Genomic DNA, 21,407 nt, shown 5'->3' with positions numbered 1-21,407 from the left:
ACAGTTCACAGCGAAATTATTAATTAAAATTTCATTACAATTAAAGCGTGAAAGGTTTATTGGGTTCTCTACCAGTAACTCATTTAAACTTACCAGTAAAAACATTTTGAAATAGGATCATATTATATGATATAAACTTATATCTATTTAGATATCTTATCATTTCGGAATCAAATCTCAAGAAATATGCTGAGTATGCAGAACCATGTATGCATTAGGCGAGTAATTAAAGTAGATTATTGCAAGAGAGATGTGTCGCCGTAAGCAACCTAGGATGAACATAATAAAGCATGTTATTCACTATATAACTAAGACGAATAAACTTACTTAAACGTAATGACATGTTTTCCTTTGTCTCTTGAGTAATGATACCACATAACAGCTCTCGGATGTAACACCTCAGGCATCTTCACGAAACTGCCGAGATGGAGGCTTTGTCCCCATGTAGCAGAAACGCTTTTACGGGTAATCGACGAATCGCAAATATCGGCAGTTTCATTCACCACGTCTTGAATTAATCTAAAAGAAACAAATAGGCATTAATTAAAAAGAAAAATAAATTTATTTATTAATCTTGCGTTATCCATAACATGCGGTTAATAAATCAAATAGCGAGTCGGTAAATGTTGGTTGATTAATTGTATTTCACTGTTTCATGCATGTAATAGATTAGGATTTAGGCTTACATGACTTTTGATACTTTTTATGTTTATGTAAAAACCTTTAAGCTTGTTCTGAATTAATCAAGTGCATTTGGTACAAAAGAATACTGAATTTACAAACTTACGAATGTAAATATTTTATATGATTATGATCAGAGCAATGTCTTTCGACAGTATTTTAATGAATGAGTTAATAAAATGACTCACAGGCATAACAAAAGAACTACTATAATATTTCTATATGTATTTAATAGTAGAACTAGAACGAGTCTTATTTTTTTAAGAAAATAAATTGTCTCTAATTATAAAATAAATAAAAGATAAATTGAATTGATTAAACAATAGCCTACACCATTAAAGTATTAATAAAAAAAATGTATAATAATTACCCAGGGGCATATTCTCGGCAAACGCCGGCTTCTCGATCCCAGCCACAGTAAGGGTCTCGGGCACATCTTACGCACGCATCGTAGCGGCGTGCACATAGAGCCAGTCGTAGCTGTAGTACGCGTTTGTCTGATGCTGCGTAGAGGGAACCGTGTGTACGGGAGATAGCCATCGCCTAGAGAAAAACAATTTAGGAATACAGATATGAATGAAAATTATTAGAAGCTGAATTTAATATTTGCTTCAAATTACTTTTAGGATAGATATGTACATAGCATTCATTATATAAATTTGGTGTAATAAGATATAAATTATAAGTGGTGTTTCACGACCTCGGTGGTCGGTCTAGCACACCGCTTTACGTCCGATGGTCGCAGGTTTGATTCCTCGCACGGCACAAACATTTGTATTCGTGAGTATGATTGTTTGTATCGGTCTGGGTATTTTCTATGTATAACATGTATGTATATACGACAAAAATATCTATGTATTTATATCAGTTGTCTAGTACCCATAACACAAGCTTTAGCTAGCTTAACTTGGGTCTAGATGGCGCTGTCTGAATTGTCCTGAGATTCTAGTAAGTTCCTATACATTTTTGGAATTATTGGTTATTCAAATAAGAAATCTTAGTTATCACTATTTATATATGCCACCTATAACGCAGCATGGTCATTGGAATAATTTCGGACACTGAATTTCGTACGCAACTCGAAATCGTTTATACGTTTCTACAATTGTGACCAATGCGTATCAAGGGTCTACAGACACACAACGTTTCGTCAATGAAGTCTAAAAAAAGAATATCTATTCTTATTATAGTATATCAGGAGTAGAAAGACGATTCTGAACTATTTATAAGGTACTAATACTTATTTATCATGATCTTTTTAACAAATATAGGTAGTATACCTGAATTGGTTCACCAGGTGTCACGTCGAAAATATCAAGTAGAGTTGATTGACTGTCGCCGTTCCGAATCCATTGTACAATTTTGTGAATCTTCCCTTCATCTGTAACAATTCAAACAAATGTTAATATTTTATTATACTTTATACAATATCTATATGAACTATTTTTATTACATATTATTAACCTTATAATTCTTTACTATTCTAATAACACGGAATTCAGCAAACCAATATTGAATATTTTGCTTGTATAGCAATTTGATACAGGTGATACATCGTATTCTTACTATTTCACAATCATCAAATATTGTTTGATATGATATGTTCTATGCGTCACATCACCTTTATGCATCTCATTTTCTAAACTTTAGCCTCAGTAAATATTTTAGCAACATTAGTTTCTCTAGTCACTTTGACTACTCTGTGCCAGGTTGACATAGTGTTCGTGTCGAGCTCCGCGTCGGTGTAAAGACCAAAGCGAGAAATCACGAATTTAACTGAACGGCATTCGTTTCTAACTGCTTGTTTAACTATGTGATAAATTATAAGGGTACGTCATTTTGATGGAGCCAATTAATTTTGTCGGCGGCAAAGAAAGTCACGAATACCGAAATTGTTGTGGATTTTAATAGTTATTCTATACCTGTATATTATTGTAATATTATTAGACGTAAATTTACACTACAATAAAAAAATGTAAATTGATTACAGGATAACTCATAGTCTAAAAGACATTAAAAACTGAAATTAACTTTACAATTGCGTATATATTATATAATTTATTATGGAAATTATTTTTACGATCTGATCTGTTTCTTTATAACTAAAAAGTATTTTACATAAAAATAGCTCAATGCCCTTAAGAAATATGTTATCTGTAATTTTTAACATAAATGCTTCACTATTTAAGAATGAGTTTTGATACGAAGCATGAAGGTATTACAAACATTAAGATTCTTTATTTATAATTTCTTGACATAACATAGGGAATGTTACATTACATGATCAAGTGGACGTACTGGATTATAATATTAGAAGTACATTCTAAGGTACTACCTGACCTAATATCCGTTTCTTATCTGTTGCATTACAAGGATCTTTCCTTACTCCCTTATTTATAAAAACGTCTAACTTGTAATAAAACATAGTAGGTATAGCTATTGATATGATTTTTCTTACAAACAGTTTTCTTAATTTAACGGAAAAAGCTGTGTAATATTTTAAATGGGTCTGTGGTAAGATTTAGTTAAATTTTCCTTTTTTATACACTACGTTAGTGAACTCTCGCTCTTAAGATCTAAGTATTCTGTAAAAATTGCTATATTTTATTTATTTATTTATTTATTATTATCACAAAAATTTGCATCACATAATATTCTTACATTTGTAAAATTAAAAATACACTTATATTTAAAACTATATACATATGTGTAGTTGGTAATGAACAAGTTCATCTCAGTACTTCTCATGATTCAGAACGCAATAGTTTACTAAGTACCTACTTATTTACAATATTAACACAAATTAACGTTACATAAGCGTAACGCTTTTTATGTGGGCGTCTGCAGCGAATGTTTATATTGAGTTATCATAAGTATATATCATATCATATCTATACTTCACAAGGTTTCGTCGTTGTTTGAACACAAGACTATGGAGAATTCATCAGTTAGCACAAACACAAGTAAATAGTACAACTACAGACTCCACACAATATTTGCTAATATCTAAATACTGTTACAATACTTACAATAAATTATATTAAAAAAATAAAAACTTTTCTTATAAAAGATGGATGTAAAAATGGTAGGTACTTAGCGGACATTACAATAAAGTATTATTGTATCTATCCCAAGACTACAATAGATATAATCGTATACAAATACGTGAAACGAGATTAACTACTATATATTATGTTAGAATATTATGTAAGATAAATTATTGGTTTAAAATTATTAGTGCCACTAGCATCTAAACTAGGCCGTGCCTGTGTCTTAGATGCCAGTTCTCCCAATGACAATTATATAATATTTTCTTGAATTCATGAATCAACTTAGTAATTACTAGTGTACTATATATATAGTATTATGTATACTAGTTTATATTTACACACACATATATCATTATAACAAAGAATGTTAAATCTAAAATCAGTGTAAATATGTTGTAGTGTGTATATATTCTATGTTTCCAAATAATCAATAGTACACAATTGGCATTACGCACGTGACCAAGATTCGACTTGCGTACGTTTCGTTGTATTTGTTCCACATAAGGCAATAGTATCGCTAGTAGAGCGGCCTCCAGCCTCCTTACAAAGTCGAATCGGGAGCGAATTAATATTCGGGCCACGAATCTTAATAGCTAATTGGATTAGAGGCATGTACTGAAATTACCTAACCGGGTTACGTACAATAGTAACGCGACGTGTCGCCCAATGTTGTGTTCACCCCTAGGAATGGCGCAGGCCGTATTATTGTTCGTTACGTTATAGTTGCTGAGTTATAAATCAGTAATTATATTAAGCCGGTGCGCAATTAACGATAATATTGTTATTGTGTATGTGAATAACATGTGGCATTAACTATATGTATTCGTTCTTGAATATTGAGAATAGCGTAAGTACTTTCTTCTGTTCTCAAAACAGAGAGTAGCAATTAGTCTTGGTTAAGCAAGGATGCAATTACAATGAGGTCTCTATTCTTTTTTCATAAAACACCGTATGTGAAACATTGACGAAGTAGCTGTCAATAAGTAAAAGAACAAAAAAAATAAGATTAGTTAGTTTGGAGTTTTTTCATTACAAACAATAAATCAAAAATTTTTTCAATATAATATTCGTTTACAAAAATATTTGTTTTGTCACATTTCGATATTTTTATTCTACTTACATGTTTTTATATCGGTATAATTAGTTAGTGTTGCGTACATTGTTTAAGCTAAGCAGGCATAGCTTGATTTAACTATATATTTACATATATCGGCCTTATACGTACGTTTAATACATCTTAATAATATTGAGAGTGCCAGCGTGATATATCCGACGTAATAAGTATAATTTATAGGCGACAGTGCCGTCAGTCTGACATCGAAGCCCATTAGTATCCTGCGATGGCGGAATGGTTTTGATTGACGCGAACAAGTGCCAGTAATTATGTCGGCTGAATATCGTATGAAGGAACTAAGAGCTACCGAGTAATGGATATAGTGAGTTACAAACGAGAGTTAGCATTGATTGGATTTAATTAATGTAGCCAATCCTCTGATGGTAATTAAATTATTAGGCATGCAATTAAGGAATATACGCAGAAAATGTATGTAATCAGCAAAGTGACACTTTGGAATTTGGCAAGTCGACATGGATCCGATTGCTCCATTAAAAAACTTGGTTGCAACTACGACTACTTGTTTCAACTAAGGTACTATAATTCTTTTTTAAAATAGTAAACATACAATTGCAAAATTATTATAAGTTAATTTATTCAACAACTACGAAGTATCAATTGTAGACAACTTTTTAACTGTATTTTATATATCATCAATGATATTACTACCACTATACCTAGAACAATTTGCAATATACATACTACAATAAAGCTGTCTTAATTATAATTAGTGAAGATAGGCAGATAAACAAATATATTAATTATATTTATACAGTACTCCAATATCCACATGTAAATAACTATACAGATTATACGCACAAACCCTTTTGCTCTTAAGTAGGTTGATGTGATAATAGCTACACGGGAAAGCATTCAGCAAACTTGTCTGCAAGCAAATGCGGGAAAGCTGTACACGGCGCTGTCTCCAATCTGTTTACAGTACCGATGTTACACATTTTAAGCTTTCACACTTGACGTAAGGTGCTGGGTCACCAAATTATATTGAAATATGAGGGTGTCAATATTATATGTAGTAGACACCCTTTCATAAATCATTGCTAGCAAAGTACATTTGAAATAATTTTGGTTTGTTTGTGACTTCTTGGAGATTTAACTTCAATATAATTTGAAAATTTGTATACCGATATTATTTGGGATAGAGAAGGACTTAACCTTGTAAACTTCTAAATTATGGCGCTTTAAGGACACCGCTTTACAGCTTTAATTCCGATGGTCGAAGGTTCTATTCCTCGCATGGTGCCAACATTTGTATTCATAAGTATGATTGTTTGTATCGGTTTGGGTGTTTTCTATGTATATGATATATGTGTTTACAAAAAAAAATATTTTGCTCTGCTTGCCGTGGAACTGGTTGGACACTTAACACTGTGCCAGTGTTAAGTGTCCAGGGTTATTTATTATTATTATTATTAAGGACGAAGTGTTTTGTGAAAAGTAGTAGCGCATTATATATTTCTTTCCCCCTTACAGGAAGGTGCGCGTATAAACAGCGTGTTATAACGTTGTGAATTGTAATTATTAATATTCTAAAGATGTTCGCTAATGTTGGATTAAGAATTGTACCTACTTGTATAGACATTTTAATTTCCTAGAAGTTGTCTTACGAAGGCAGCGAGTAATTATATTCGGTTAAATATTCACTGTTAAATACATAATCATGAGACGTAGATGCCTTATATGGCTGGTATACATTACATTGTAATCACGAGTCCCTAATCTTCTGGATTAATATAGTATATACATTTCTGAATTAGATAAGTATGATCTATATGTACCCATATACATATATAATTACATTTTTATATTCAAGAATGAATTATAAAATCGATCAAATTAAGTTTATAAAGAAAATCTTAAACTTATTAAAATTACTTAAGTAATGTTATAATTTAATTTTATTATTGGCATGTAATAGCAAGAAAAAGGTTTGGAAGTTCTGCTATACAAGTATAGTTTACTATATATTGTTTTATAATCATATAAATCTCTTTCCTTTTTGTTTTAGCTGAAGATTGACAAGGTTATTTGTCTATATATTTAGATCCAATTTGTAATCTTTTGTAAGATAAAATTTACATGATCCCTTTAAGATATCTCCAACAAACAGCGCGGTGCGCGTCCGACCGAATTGTTATTTACTTTTATTCAATAATATCGAGCTACATTAAACTTTGAAAACAATTAAAATTTCAAAGTAGGTTTTCCAAAAAAGACTCAATAATTTATTCGAGCCTTTCAAATGAACTGAATATTTAATTAACTCGTAAACCTTTTAAGAGGATTGTTTACTCAGATTGAACATTTTCTCATTGTCAGTTCATGTAATTTGGATGTATAGTAATGGACGCGTATACGTTAGATCTAATCCTTCGTTAGGGACTATAAATATCTTCAGTTATAGTCATTAATTCCGATCATGGTCGAACCGAGCAAAATAATTAAACAATCCCACATTGTACGCGACCGGACGGCCATCTCCCCTAGGACTGCCCCGCTAACGGTAACGAATAACGAATTTCGTAAGGAAATTGCGAAGGAAAACGAAACAAGAAAATCTCGTATAATAAAATGACATTCAGTACATACTTATCAGCTTATGCTACAGTAGCATTATTGTACACACTTTATCAAAATTACTGTCCTGTCTTTTTTACATACCATGCTCCTTGTTTTATCAGTATTTTGCTTTTATCGCAAGAAAATGTAACTTGTGTAGAAATAGCCATTAAACTAAATATGTTCAGGTGTACCACCTTAATAACTTAATATATATATTAATATTATAAACGCGAAATTTTCTGATTATGGATGGATGTTCGTTACTCTTTCACGCAAAGACTACTGAACGGATTTTGATGAAACTTTATAGTAATATAGGTAAGACAATACACCAATAGATAGGCTATAATTTTAAAAGCTATTATGTAAATTGGGCGAAATATAATGTCATATAAAGTCAATATAAGATCAAGTAAGTGTGATGCAGATGAAGTTGCGTGGGTCAGCTAGTATGTACATATTCTTTTTTCATTATCCAACATTTAGAAAAGTCATTCCAGTTCATTTGTTCGATTGTGCGATACCAATCCAAATCATTTGCTCGATTGTGCGAACTTTTGGATACCTATCCAAAAGTTCGAAAAAAATGAACAAAATATCTATTTGTTATCGATATTAGTTTTAACGATTATTTAAAGGCGTAGGGTGGCAGGGCTAATTACGTTTCTTTTAATAATATCCTAAAAATATTTTATGCCTCCAAAAAGCAGTTACGAAAGAAATAATCCCGCAATCCAATAAACATTTCGCTTCGACAGGCCTAAGTGAAAACTTTTTTGCGATCCCTGAACAATATAAGTTTTATTCCTCCAATGGGTATAAATTCCCAAACACAAAGTAGCTCTAACATCTTTATTGCTTTTCATAAAAAAAACTCCATCTTTAACGTATAGATTTGCAGGTTAGAGTACGAGTGGGATTTCCGCAATGATGCGTTGTCGTTATTAGTGCGTTTAAGAAGTTTGTACTGGGGCTAATTCATTTTTGAATATTTATAACAATATACTATACAATTTCTAGATTTTGAATAAGTAAGCTTTTTAGATCGGATATAAGGAGTAATCATATTTTACAATTCATCCCAAGGGTTGTCCTTGTGCGAAACTATTAATATAATGCCGTTGTATTTATTAATTTTGTTATATGTACTTCAAATAATTTGACTTGAAATTATTGGTTTTATGTTATTAGTATGTATATAAAAAAAATCAATATTTCAATATAGCTGTCAGGAGAACAGTACATCTTCAGTTCAGTTTGGGACTGGATGCAGGTGTGTGATTTCGTTTATGAATATGTATATACATGTAGTAATACAAAAATATTTTTTCTTTATTATTGATAACAAATCATTCTCATTTACTCGCAATTTAATCTGTAATATCTATAACATAAACGTAGATAATCCTGTTTCCTAATGTAAGACATGTCAGATAAATTCTTCGATTGGCAGTATGAGCGAATTCGGCAGGGACTTTTATCACGGATCGCAATATGTATTTTATAGGCGCCGTAAATCGAAGAACGTGGCTTTTTAACGTTTGCTACGAGTACTCGGCCGACTTTTACGAGATTCGTCGCTCGCGAAATTTTATGTGACTATCAAGGAATCAGCCTGCACCCCTGACCTCTTTTATACTATATACTCAATCAATATGAATAATTTTATGTTTCATTATGGACTGAAAATGTTTTATTAACTTCTTTTAAGTATCACTGCAAGTGACATATATACACACCAATATATTTATAAACCTTCTATTAACGCATTTATCTATTAGCATAAGGAAAGCAAAAGCAAAAGGAAAGGGACTAAATAGTTCAAACACCTCAATCTCATAATTCAAATCTCAAAATGAAATAGGGCGAATCCGACTTTCTACACTTCCCTTTTTAGTGTACTTAGTTTTTAGCGATGCAAATCACTTAAAATATCCTTAGAAGTATATATAATATTTAAAATCATAATTTTTGCTATTCTCTCGTACTTATTCTGGTATCAAAACAAATGGTTCAATGTTTATTTATGCCATAAATATTATATTTGAGATGCGAAATAAGCGTATACCCGTTAAGCGCTCGGTTATTCCGAACACGTTTCAAAGGTGTATTTTTAAAGAAGGTTTTCACGGTGGCCGGCATTAGGGATGCCGCGACCGCCCCACCTCCAAAAACTTTCTCGTTCGTACACCTTTTGATATTCAATATACTGTGGGTCCTAAGCAATCCTTTGATGAGATGTTTTATGCAAAAAACGTTGGATGCCGTTAGCGGGGCGCGAATAAGCGTTCAAAAGTGAACACATTAGTATTCCCGGTCCCGTCCGGGACCGCGGCCTCTCCCTCCATTTTTGGGGGAATAAAAAATCAATGTTTATTCTTGTTGGACGCGTTTCGAATGCTAATTATAGGTATAACTAATTGTTTTGTATTTGTGTGAAGGCGCGATCGTTTTATAAATCGCCGGCGGGGGCCGTGATGGATTTGTGATTGGATTTTATTTTACTGCAGCGAATTATTAAAATTGATTTCGCTAATGTTTGAAATGGATTTTTGTGTTGGGTTTTCGATTTAAGCTTCATTAAGGTATTGTCAGACTGAAACTGTTTCAATGGTGCAAAGAACATATTGACCCGTTTTAATATATTTTGAAATGACATTCCGAATGTTTTAATTCTAACTATGACATACTAAATAGTCCGTTAATAATATGTAGAAAATAATTTTGTTGAATATTTTATTAGATCCATTAAAATTATTAGCGTAAAATAAGAATTTTGGTTGATGGAATAGTATTTATAAAAAACAATGTAAACCAAACGAAATGAAAAATAAATTTGCAAAAGTTGGACTGTTTAACTGCAAATTTATTTTCCATTAGAACTTTACGTCCTCGATCGCTACAGTAAATCGATATAAAATCTCAGAATTCAACTATGTCTACTACTCACTAGCATCATACTATATATATAGCACTCATAGTTTCAATTCCGGTTAATTTACGTCTGAAATCGATACTAAACTAAAACTATGCCCTGAAATTGGGCGTAACTAAAATATAAATGAAAGATCTTTCGGGCAACATACATATGTTGGAGAGATTTTTTATGTTTCATCAAAAGTTAATATTGCTGTCAACTGAAGATAAGCATATATGATTCTGAAGTAAAGAGTTATCTAAATTAAGTTTGAAGTACCTGTATTATGCACGGCATCGTAACTTGTTAAGTAATAAATATAGTTGATTTTCGTCTTGCGGGCTATGAACGTCATTGAGATTCGATATACAGCTTTAGAGGCAGACGTTCGTCAGGAGCCAAGAGAGTCGTAATTTCTAGCGAATGCACCGTTAGCCGAGCACCAGTATGTCCTACAATAACTCTGCCGCCACTCCAATCGATGTACCTCACCGATACCTTAACATATCATTTTGCGAAACCGCATTTCATGTTTATGGCAAAACTTAGACTTCATGCACTTAAGCAAATGGGTTTCCGATACTTATAAGAGCGATATTCGATGCGTATCGCTACATTTTATGCATGCTATGTTATTTTGTAAATTATTACCCATATTTATTCTCATAGCATTAATAAAATTGCCTTAGATACATTTAATAATTTATAATATATATTTTGAAAATTGGTAATTAGTGTCGTATAAGAGCCCTAGAATTTTAGTTCATAATTAATTATTTGTTAAAGGAATAGCTTAAAGACTCTAGTAAAAGATTAAACAAATTTCAAATCAAAGATTATATAGAAGTACAGTAAATTGATGGGTAACTTTGAATAAATTATTTAAATACAATTCATATTACTAATTTATGATTTAAGAAACAGTTTATTAAATTTGTTACTAATTTAATGCAAAAAAAGAAAACATATAGGTAGATCTTTAGTAACTGGAGGAATGAATAGATCAATACAGGTGTAGATTTTCTCGATTGTTTAAATGTAATAAATTTTATAATACTAGTAAAAGAAATGCATATTTTAAAAATATTAATATTACTACAATAGTTACATTTTTAAATTACGTAAACTACTACGTAATACGTATATTATGAACTTAAAATACATTATGAATTCAATTTAAAATAAATTCTGTTATAATTTATATACATTAGTAGCTATTAAGAACGAAAGTTTCTTTAATTATTATCCTCCGTAGACTTTATTTGGCAATTTACCAACGAAATCCATTTACACAGTATAAGAGCCATGCTGAAAGTTCCAGAAACTAAATTTCAAAACATCAAAGGACTATACATTTTAGAGGTCTAGTACGACCGATATAATTATATCATCAAATGGCTATAACGTTTCACTGGCGACTCGACCATCAAGCCGACTGTGAATTTTAAATCGTTTTTAATAGTACCCGAGGCGTGATTGTACGTGATGTCAAAGCCGATCTCTGCCACAGACTGTAATTTGATTCCACTTACCTCGTACTAAACTTTTTCTAAAACCAGCTATATATGTGAATCATAAAAATTAGTACGGCTCTTCTTTCGTGTTTCGAAACAAACGCGTTGTAATTAGGTTTCGAGACTGTTGTTACAGAGACTGTACTCACGCGATACGTGAACGTTATTATGTTGGTTTGTTTACAAAGGCGCCCTTGATACTAAAGAGTCCCGGCGTTGACGTCTAACTCGGGGAATTTAATTAACTTCGTTAACTTCTAAATACTCTTAACGTCTTTGATACCTCGGCTCCCTTCATTGACAAACACGAGCTCAGTATGTACATGACAGTCGCTGTCAAACTTTTATCAACCTCGGGGCGGGGTGTTTAAAACTTGTCTAGCAACAGTGATTTAGGCTCGATAAAACAAATGGAACCAGAGGAGGCGAGGGGCCCGCATTGCGAAAGCATCATGCGCTCATTTCTCATTGTCTGATAGCACCTCCTGCCCCTGTGTCTCAGTGCCCGTACAACTTTTCGCTAGTGCAGTTTAATGCATATTATAACGCGGTAAGCACTCAAAATGGGCTAAGCGGGGAGGCAATATCGTAGCCGTAGATGCCAGCACACTAACTCTCTCTTTATTGAAAGAGTAAACTGTCCTTTTTCACAGGACGCCTCGAGCTCTTTGTGACGGAATCTCGTGCAACTTATTTTGCGCTCCGAGTCTAAATAATAGCGAACTAAGAGGGTTTCGGATTTACGGGCGCTTCCTCTTTGCTGCGGTTTGTATATAGTTACAAAATTATTTATTATACATCTGCGTAATGGAAGCTGGTTAGGTAACGTTCGTGTATTGCGATTGAGCTCTGCAATTAAGCGCAGCGAATGTATCTGTGAGGGAACATCTACAGAAGGTGGAAATAAAGTTACATTGTGCAGATTAAGTTAGAGTAATTATAACGGTACGTGGCTATAGAAAGGGAGGGAACGTCAAAGGTAACGTTTAAACAATTTAATATTCCACACACAAGCATTTCAAACGGCAACTCAAACGTAGCTCGCCTTTCGTAAAAGTTGTTCCGTAAACGAACCCCCCTTCGTTAGATATCTACGTGAGTTTAATCCAGTCCGTAGCTTCATGGTAGGGCGGTTTGGTCGGGAACGATTTTCGACGAAAATTGGTGAAAATTGCAACAACACAAGCGAAAATTACCACTCGGAGGCGTTGTTTAGACGGCGGGCCGAATTTATGCGGCAGTGGAAATGTGACGTACAGCCTCTGCGGTTGGATCGAGCTCTATATACGACCTGTCATGTACTACGTAAACTAACCGTACCCCATACGTACACTTGAATAGGCGACAAAAATGAAAATACTTTCTACTTCGCGACAAATTTAATAGGCTTTTAACGTCAAGTTATAATTAAGTATATAAAATATTTAAAATCATTAGAAAGGTTAAAGGGTTGTTTATTGCGTTTTTATATATGTTTGTCTGTCTGTAACAATATTAATACTATATATACTAGTTGATCCGCGCAACTTCGTCTGTATTACATTTTCTTAACATTTATAATTATATTTCTACCAATTTACATTATATCTATTTAAATTATTGCCTATATGTTATTCAGATATATAAGCTATGTAAGTGTTAAGTTTTATCTAAATCCGTTTAGTATTTTTTGCTTAAAAAGTAAAAAACATCCACACATACATTCATTCCGAGTATGAATGGATGGGTGGATATTTGATACTTTTTCACGTTTATAATATTAGTAAGATAAATACACTCATATATGATTAAGTATTAGGAGAAAGTCATGATAAGTATAAAGCTTACTTAAACCCGCCAACACAATTTAATTGTAACTATATAAGATTAGGTATAGGATATAGTGTTTTTTCACATGAATGGGTATAGTGTTTCTGCATCTCGCGTTATTTTAGGAGTCCCAGAAGTGGCCTCAAAAATAATAGACAATATTATTCGCAGCATAACCAGACAGATGAAAATTGTATATGCCTTGCATTCAATTTTCATTTGTCTGGTTAGCCTGTAGAGTCAGATTACTAAACTTTAGATTAAACAAACAATATTAAATTTTACAACGATTTTTATATTCTATTAACTATTCTTATTTTAAAAGAAAATCTATAACAATGCCTTTTCATTTATTTCAGTAATTTTTTCATGTGGCTTATTATTATAATAATATATGGACAATGCAGATGAAAATACTCTAAGGTGCTAAAAGTGTGTATAAGACAACTTTTGGATAATTTTGCACACAATTTCCCTAGAAACAAAACCTTTAACAGGTTTTTGGTGTTTTAAACCAAATCCTCTGTTCATAGTTGAACGTGCATGAACTCGTTTGTGAGTAGAATCCAATGGCATCCAGACGCGAGGCCGACCGTCGGCCGTCACCGGCGAGACGAATTATTGCCTTTGTGCCACTTTCATTCTTTTAATTTCCCAGCAGGCGGACATTTTTAAATTTGTTTGCTTTTTTGAAATTTTATGTCATCCCCCGTATCCGCATTTGATTTTCGCAAGCTCGGTCACGTGCACATTGTTTTGAGATATGCTTACTGTTAGTGGGTTATGTTACCGTGGGTAGAGAGAGAGAGAGAGAGAGAGAGAGAGAGAGAGAGAGAGAGAGAGAGAGAGAGAGAGAGACAGTTTTCTATATTGAGAATATTTAAACCACTTATAAACTTTTTTTTAAAGCAACATGCATTCATCTGTGAATTCGGTTCAATGTTTTTTCATGCATATTTTATGTTTTTGCCAACCTAATTTCTCAAATCTTAATAATTACCTCGCAGAGCATTATCCTGGTTCTTTGTATGTAAATTTCTATCTGTCTAGTTCAAAAGTTAACCCTGAGTTGTCAAACATGTAGGTAATAATTTTTTCAACAAAACGCGAGTTGTTGCAGTTTAAATGAAGTTTGCATGCCAGTTAAATAACATTTTAATGCATATTGCTCGTATTAGTGTTTAACTATGTGTTATTTATGTTATATTAATTTATACATACTTTACTTAAGTATCACTAGTTAATAGCTAGTGCTTTTTGTACATTTTTTTAAATAATAAATACGACTCAACTGATAGACTTACGACGAACTAAATTTTAAAACGAATAATAATAAATTATTTATTTGTAAATGATTTCGGGTTTTTTTATACTATGTAGGTAGCAAACAAGTATACGGCCCTTGAAAAACCCCATGCTGCAGAACAAGATTGAATAGCCCCTAAAAACAATTGCTTATATGAAGCGTGAATATATATAGCCGTGCTTGAATACATATAGAATGACATATAGTCTTCATATTCTACGTCGTAAGTTAATAAGTAATAAACAATTACGTACTTGTGCCGGCGTAGTATACAGTGTAGTCAAGCTGATGGCCCTGCATATCGACTTTAACTTTGTCCACCACCAGTCGGGTGAAGAACAGATCTCTTTTGTAGTAAATAGGCTTTTCATTCTCATGGGAGACGGCGCTGTCCATTAGTGGATGAGATCTGGAAATAAACAATATACTCAAAAAATTGTCTATTGTGTGTTACATGACAATGTAATAAAATAAATAATATGCTATAGTATATTCTACGGTATCTATTTATAATATAGTAATTGAATAATTTTATTGAAGAGTAGTTACGAATTGGATTATATTTATATTTTCAATGTCTATGTAAATACATTTCTATGTATAGAGATGGTCACTCGACGTTATTCTAACAATACATTTTAAATATGTTTTATATTAAACTCGCAGTGTAAAGTAACGAAATTGGATGTGGTATACTGGACCTAATAACCTAAATAAATACACACTACGAAATGCCGCAACTTAATGAGTATTCCGTGTAAATTAGAAATCAATAAATACTAAATTAATACTTGTAAATCGAGCGTGGATCTATTAATAGGGCTCTAAAATTATTCTACAATGCCCTAGAGTGTAAAGGTGTCTAATAAAGGAAAGTCATCGAAGCGAGTCGACGGAAACATTACGGGAATGTTGATAACGACGTGGCGCACGTAGCGACAGCGACAGCCGTGCTATTGTCGCATGTCGTACAATAATGTCGTACGATAATGTTTCAGAGATGACGCGTCAACGTGTAGGCCGTGTAGAAAGAAAAAGCTTTAATGTTGCAACAAAACATAACATACGTTTAATTAAAACATCCACTCGGGATGTGAATAAAAAATTATTATACTATTTTCAGTACAGTGGTTCAGGTGAAGTGTTAAAATCTCAACGTTTCCACATGGGGATTGTGAAAGCGATGAAAAAAAAAATAATTGAACGCTCTCTGGGTGAGAGCGTTGGATAATTAACAGGACGTGTCGCGAGGATAAAAGTGCCTGTGGATTTCAATGAGCGTGGAAATTCTGGAATCGCTGGAGACGACGGCGTAGCACCGACAGGATCGCATTTCACGTTTTTAAGTGACGATTTTGTACTTTGTTTACGTCCGGCGCGTTGTTACAATAACTACAATACCGCTCTCTTGCTCATTTGAACTCGGCTGTTGTTGAAAATAAATTAATTTGGTATATACTTAGTATTATTTTTATTTCTGAGGTCTTATAAGTAAAATATTGAAGGAAATATAATAAAATATATGCTTATATTGGTAGGAATCATTTTACACATTATATACACTATAAAAAGAATAGATTAATTATTATTAATCTATCGCCTCCGCTGGATTTTTAAGTGATCACACTACGGAATACACACATACCTAATAAAATTTAGTACTGTGTCTGGTAGTGATGACGTGTCATTGACACAAGTGCCAGGTCTGGGCTCCGGTACTTTGCTGCTGATGACTGGAAGCCAGGCCGAACTGGAAGTGGCTTGTTCTTTAAACTTGCCCTCGAATGCCTTCTGAATGTCACTGACGGTAAACGTACAAATGGCAGAACCCATAAGACCGGTAGAGGCTGTTGTGAATACTCCATAAAAACGGTTGTCGTCGCTCGGTATTTTGTAGATGCTTTCTGTAAACAAAATATTTTTATTAAGAATTGCATTCACCTAGTCTTATTATTAAGAATTCAGAGATATTTGTAAGCACTGGTAATAATTAGAATAGCATTGTCCAAAGTCCAATATTTCATACAACTATGTAATAAGTTTCAACTTATGCTCGTTGAAGTAATAAAATAATTTCACTTTAACAGCTAGCTAACTACATCATTCTTTTAAATTAATTTATTACCTATTTCTTATTATTATTATCAATGTATGTATATTAGACGCGTTAGGAATACTTTATATTACAGAGACATATCCACTTGATCTGTTAATGAAATCAAAATTGTCACGGTATATCAAGAGGTATAATAATACATTTGTGAAAGTACTAAACGCATTAATAAAACTCATATAAAACTATACCCAACAATACAAGAACTAAAGAGAAAATTTATCAAGCAACGTCAAAATGTCTAATCTACTCTTAGTTGTCTAAAGTTTGCGAGAGTTGACTATCAAATTGTTATAATTGCGGCTGCTGAACTTTATTATCTCGATGTCTCCGAAAGTTGTTGCAACAATTAAACTAGTTTCTAAAATGATCAATGTCACATTAAATGTTGAATATCAACTATAATTTACTGAAGAGTTAGCGTAATAACTGCCAAGTCTCATTAATGAAGGTTTTCCTACAGGAAAATGTGAAGTATAAACCAGTTGTTTTAGAGGTTATACAGCGTTAAATTAATAAATATAAAGTTCCTATTTTAAAATGCACGTGACAACACGCAGCGCTACAATTAAAATATTAAGTTACAAAAGTTTAGAATTGACTTGTATTTATATGTACACCTGCAACTGTCGTTTCACAAACACTTATTCCAAACGATTAACGTCCGGCAAGAGTTCGCGTAAACTTTTCTAATAGCGCTCGAACGGATATGTAAATAACACACCTATAGCAAATACTGCACTTGAGTACCTATTACATTCTCATGAGTTATGCAGGCCCATAGTAGGGGGCGCGTGAAAAACCGTGGCGAAACCGGAGCGTCGCGCGTTAATATTAGATGAACATAGTCTGAGAGCACCGGCCATTTGGGGAGCACGAAAAATCAGTTAGACTTGTCACTTATATAGTGAACTTTCCAATTTAGAATTAAAATATTTACGTACTAAAAATTGAAAGTACACAAGTATTTGGGAAGGGTAAACGCTAGGAGGGAAATTAATGTTTAATGATGTCAGTTTGTGTGTCACCATATTACTTATATGAAACACCGAAGAGTACTACATGTTCTTACTAATATTCTTTAAATTATAATAACTATGTGCTACGAGAATACAATATTTTACATTCTTTATGATCCGACAGATCGTGTAAGATGTTCCTACGTGAATATAACGCAAAGCAACAGTGTAAGCAACAACACCTGTCCCTTCTTTCTACAAGGTGCCATCTATGGCCGACAAGGGCATGAAATTGGTATATAATTGTATTATAATTACAGTGGCTATTATTTCCGCTACCATAATTATATGAAGCTAATTTACCTTTTTTATCTGTACTGCCAGGCAAATAAATATGTTAATATTAAAAATTTGTACATACGTATTTCATTAAAGTAAAACGGAAACTCTCCGGGTATACTGCAGTTCAGTCTTGCTTTTAGGTATGTAGCCCAGTTTTGGCTGAGTATATTTTTTCCACCGGTATCTCGTTTGCATACTCTTGCCACTCTTGAGTATACTGCCTTTCCACAATTGATGTATTCCACTGCTGTTTCCCGGAAGAAGAAAAGAACATACTCGCCGACATCGAATGATCCCACGAAGTTCGGTTCTAAAAGAAAATAAATAATGACTTAATTACAAATTTTATTACGTTTGTGTAAAGTGGATTAATATTTTACTTTTCAGACATACGAAATGTAACTTCAAAATTATTACAAAACATACATTTTATTTTGATTTATATGAATAACGATTTTTGTGGAATAAGAGTAAGTAGTAAGAGTAACGTTAAGATTCAGTGGAATGGTTTTTATAACTATATATATATATATGTAGAAATTAAAGCAATTTATTTCTATCTCGTATAATGCTATTTTGTTTATTAACATATTATAAAAGAGATGGGAACGCGTTCCCATGTTAATTCTACACGATCAAATTACTGCCATTCAGAGCTATACGCAATAAATATTAGATGAATACGTGGATGTCAATTATGATGTACCAGCGTTCATAGCCGCCATTACTAATAATGCTTATTTGTTGGTCTCGAAATGAAATCGCCACGCGTACAGGATTAACGGAATAGGACCGCGCGACGAGGAGCGATCTTTTTTCTCATTGTTGTAAAATATACGCTTCAGTGGCAGTTAACATTACTACTAAGTATTAAAACTTAATAAGGCTCCGTTTGGATCTTTTGAAATTATTATTGTCGCTATAAATTAAGCTGTGTAATAATGTGGGTATTAAGTTTGGGTATTATAATGTACATTGGATGATAGATGAGGCTGATATGTGTCGATAAATATATTCGGCAAAATTAGTAATAGGACACTATATACACGTCATTTAAATTATTATGAACTGCGAATATAACCTATAAAATAAAAAATGTCATGTTTATCATGATGCTAAAAATGTTACGCATGCTAATACAAATGTTATATATAATATTTGTATTACATGTATATTTTATGATAGTGATTTAGCAGCCATATGACATAAACTATGTAATATTATGTTATCTGTGCATAAACTGAATATTATTACATTACTGCAAATATGTTTAGATTGTTTCAGTTATTTTCAATGTAATTATAAAACTCTACTCGAGGATACAACGAGTTCCGAGATAAAATAAATCTGCGTTTGAATATAAAGGGGTTAATAAATTGAAATTAAAGGAAAATAATTAACTGTTAGTGGCGTTTGAATTGCAAGCAATAAAGGGCCGTGTGTAATGAACAAAGCGATATTATATTAAACGAAAATTACGTAAATTTGTCGCCACGTAATTTCTAAATTTCTATTCCCATGTTATTGTGGCACACTCAAATTAATGCGCGAATTGGGATATTTCCATTTGCTCTTATTACAGTTGCGATGATGAATATTACTTTCATGTTCTATATTTGTATTCGTAATTTATAAAGAGAATTTGCTTTAGAGAATATTAAGAATATTGTGTTTGTTATTTAATTCAAATACACAAAATTTCATTACAGAGTTATACAGAGTATTACTAGAATTTTTGTGTTTCCATCTAGTAAAGTAACAGTGAAATGAATCATTACTAGGAAAGTCTGATAGCACAAAATAAATTATAATACACATATAAAAACGGATTAATCTTTTCTTTTTATATAAAGTCTAAATTTTATCACTCTAAACTCAATATACTGATTTATGATACAGTTAGTTAGTTCTTTATTCATACGAATAAAGAACATATTTGTACCAGTCGTGTTCGAATAAAGAATTTATTGAAATTTATATTTACAACACGAAATTGTATCATGACGGAAGTGAATAAAGGTGGAAGGACATTTATTATAATAGGTAGAAATTGCGTGAACAGTAATTCAGGTAAAACGGGAACAGGCCTGCACAGATCGGGGGCACATTATTGCTCGTTAGAGCGAAAACAGTTTAATTTCCATTATTTAGTAAACAAACAGGCCGATCCTCGTGTAAATCGCATAAGCGCCTATAATTGGAGAATTTGCCTAATGATAACCGGGAAACCGTAATTCGCATTGGGACTATGGATGCTGATCACTGATCAATGACCAGTGACCACTAAAATCAGAACGCATTCAGATTTACTATTGATTCGCTTAGCTGCACCAATGGTTGCAATTTATTATAGTATACCTATAATAGTAGCTGTTACACGCGACATCGTCTGCTCTGTTTTAAGATACATGATAGCCAATTGCGTTCATGATACAATCTATTTTCAATTAAAATTTCATTAATATCTGTTGCGCCTTTTATTTGTGAAATGACAAGAAACTCATTGAGAGACAAACTTTCGTATTTATAATGTTCGTATGGATTACAGAGATAAGAGAGGCTTTACCCAAAGTTGTCTGTTTTGTGTTACGATTTGAAGGGCGACTTCTTCATCATTATCCACTACCAGGACAAACACTAGTTTATTCTAATAAGAGAATAATTTACCCTCCCTACTACTATGCTTATTATGCAGACTGGGTAAACTAATTTATTTCGTGTTTCTTACATTGTACGGTATAAGTAAAATCTTTGTTAATCTAGTGGCATCTTATAACATCCTGGGGATAAAAATATTGATCACATATTGTACTGATTTGTATAATCTATTACCGAGTAGGATATTCCGTAACGCTTACGGTCCTGCACTTCATTTAACGCTATATAAATTTCTATGTTAAATTTGATAATAACTTCCATAAAGACATATAAATTTTTATGAAATATAAATTAAAATATAACTGTTCCCAAACAGTCATTGGTTCTCTCTGTTATTCTAGTAAAGGCATTTAACATTTACGGT

At 32.6% G+C, this 21,407-nt stretch overlaps 1 protein-coding gene across 3 annotated transcripts in view; it reads right to left on the bottom strand.

The window, feature by feature from the left end:
* The window catches only part of LOC131840953 (semaphorin-2A), a 159,216-nt gene that overhangs the window by 3,159 nt on the left and 134,650 nt on the right, over nucleotides 1-21,407 (bottom strand). For all 3 annotated transcript variants that reach the window (XM_059189174.1, XM_059189172.1, XM_059189173.1), the window contains 6 exons: nucleotides 18,465-18,695; nucleotides 16,617-16,875; nucleotides 15,226-15,380; nucleotides 1,962-2,062; nucleotides 1,052-1,224; nucleotides 328-519 (listed from right to left, as the gene is read on the bottom strand). In XM_059189174.1, the coding sequence (XP_059045157.1) occupies nucleotides 328-519; nucleotides 1,052-1,224; nucleotides 1,962-2,062; nucleotides 15,226-15,380; nucleotides 16,617-16,875; nucleotides 18,465-18,695 (1,111 nt within the window). The remainder of the gene's footprint in view (nucleotides 1-327; nucleotides 520-1,051; nucleotides 1,225-1,961; nucleotides 2,063-15,225; nucleotides 15,381-16,616; nucleotides 16,876-18,464; nucleotides 18,696-21,407) is intronic.

This window comes from Achroia grisella, unplaced genomic scaffold, assembly GCF_030625045.1.
Source record: "Achroia grisella isolate CSIRO2021 unplaced genomic scaffold, CSIRO_AGI_Agris_v1 utg152, whole genome shotgun sequence".
NCBI classification, from domain to species: Eukaryota; Metazoa; Arthropoda; class Insecta; order Lepidoptera; family Pyralidae; genus Achroia; species Achroia grisella.
Note: the sequence above shows the minus strand (reverse complement) of the source record. Positions and strands in the feature narration are given on the sequence as shown.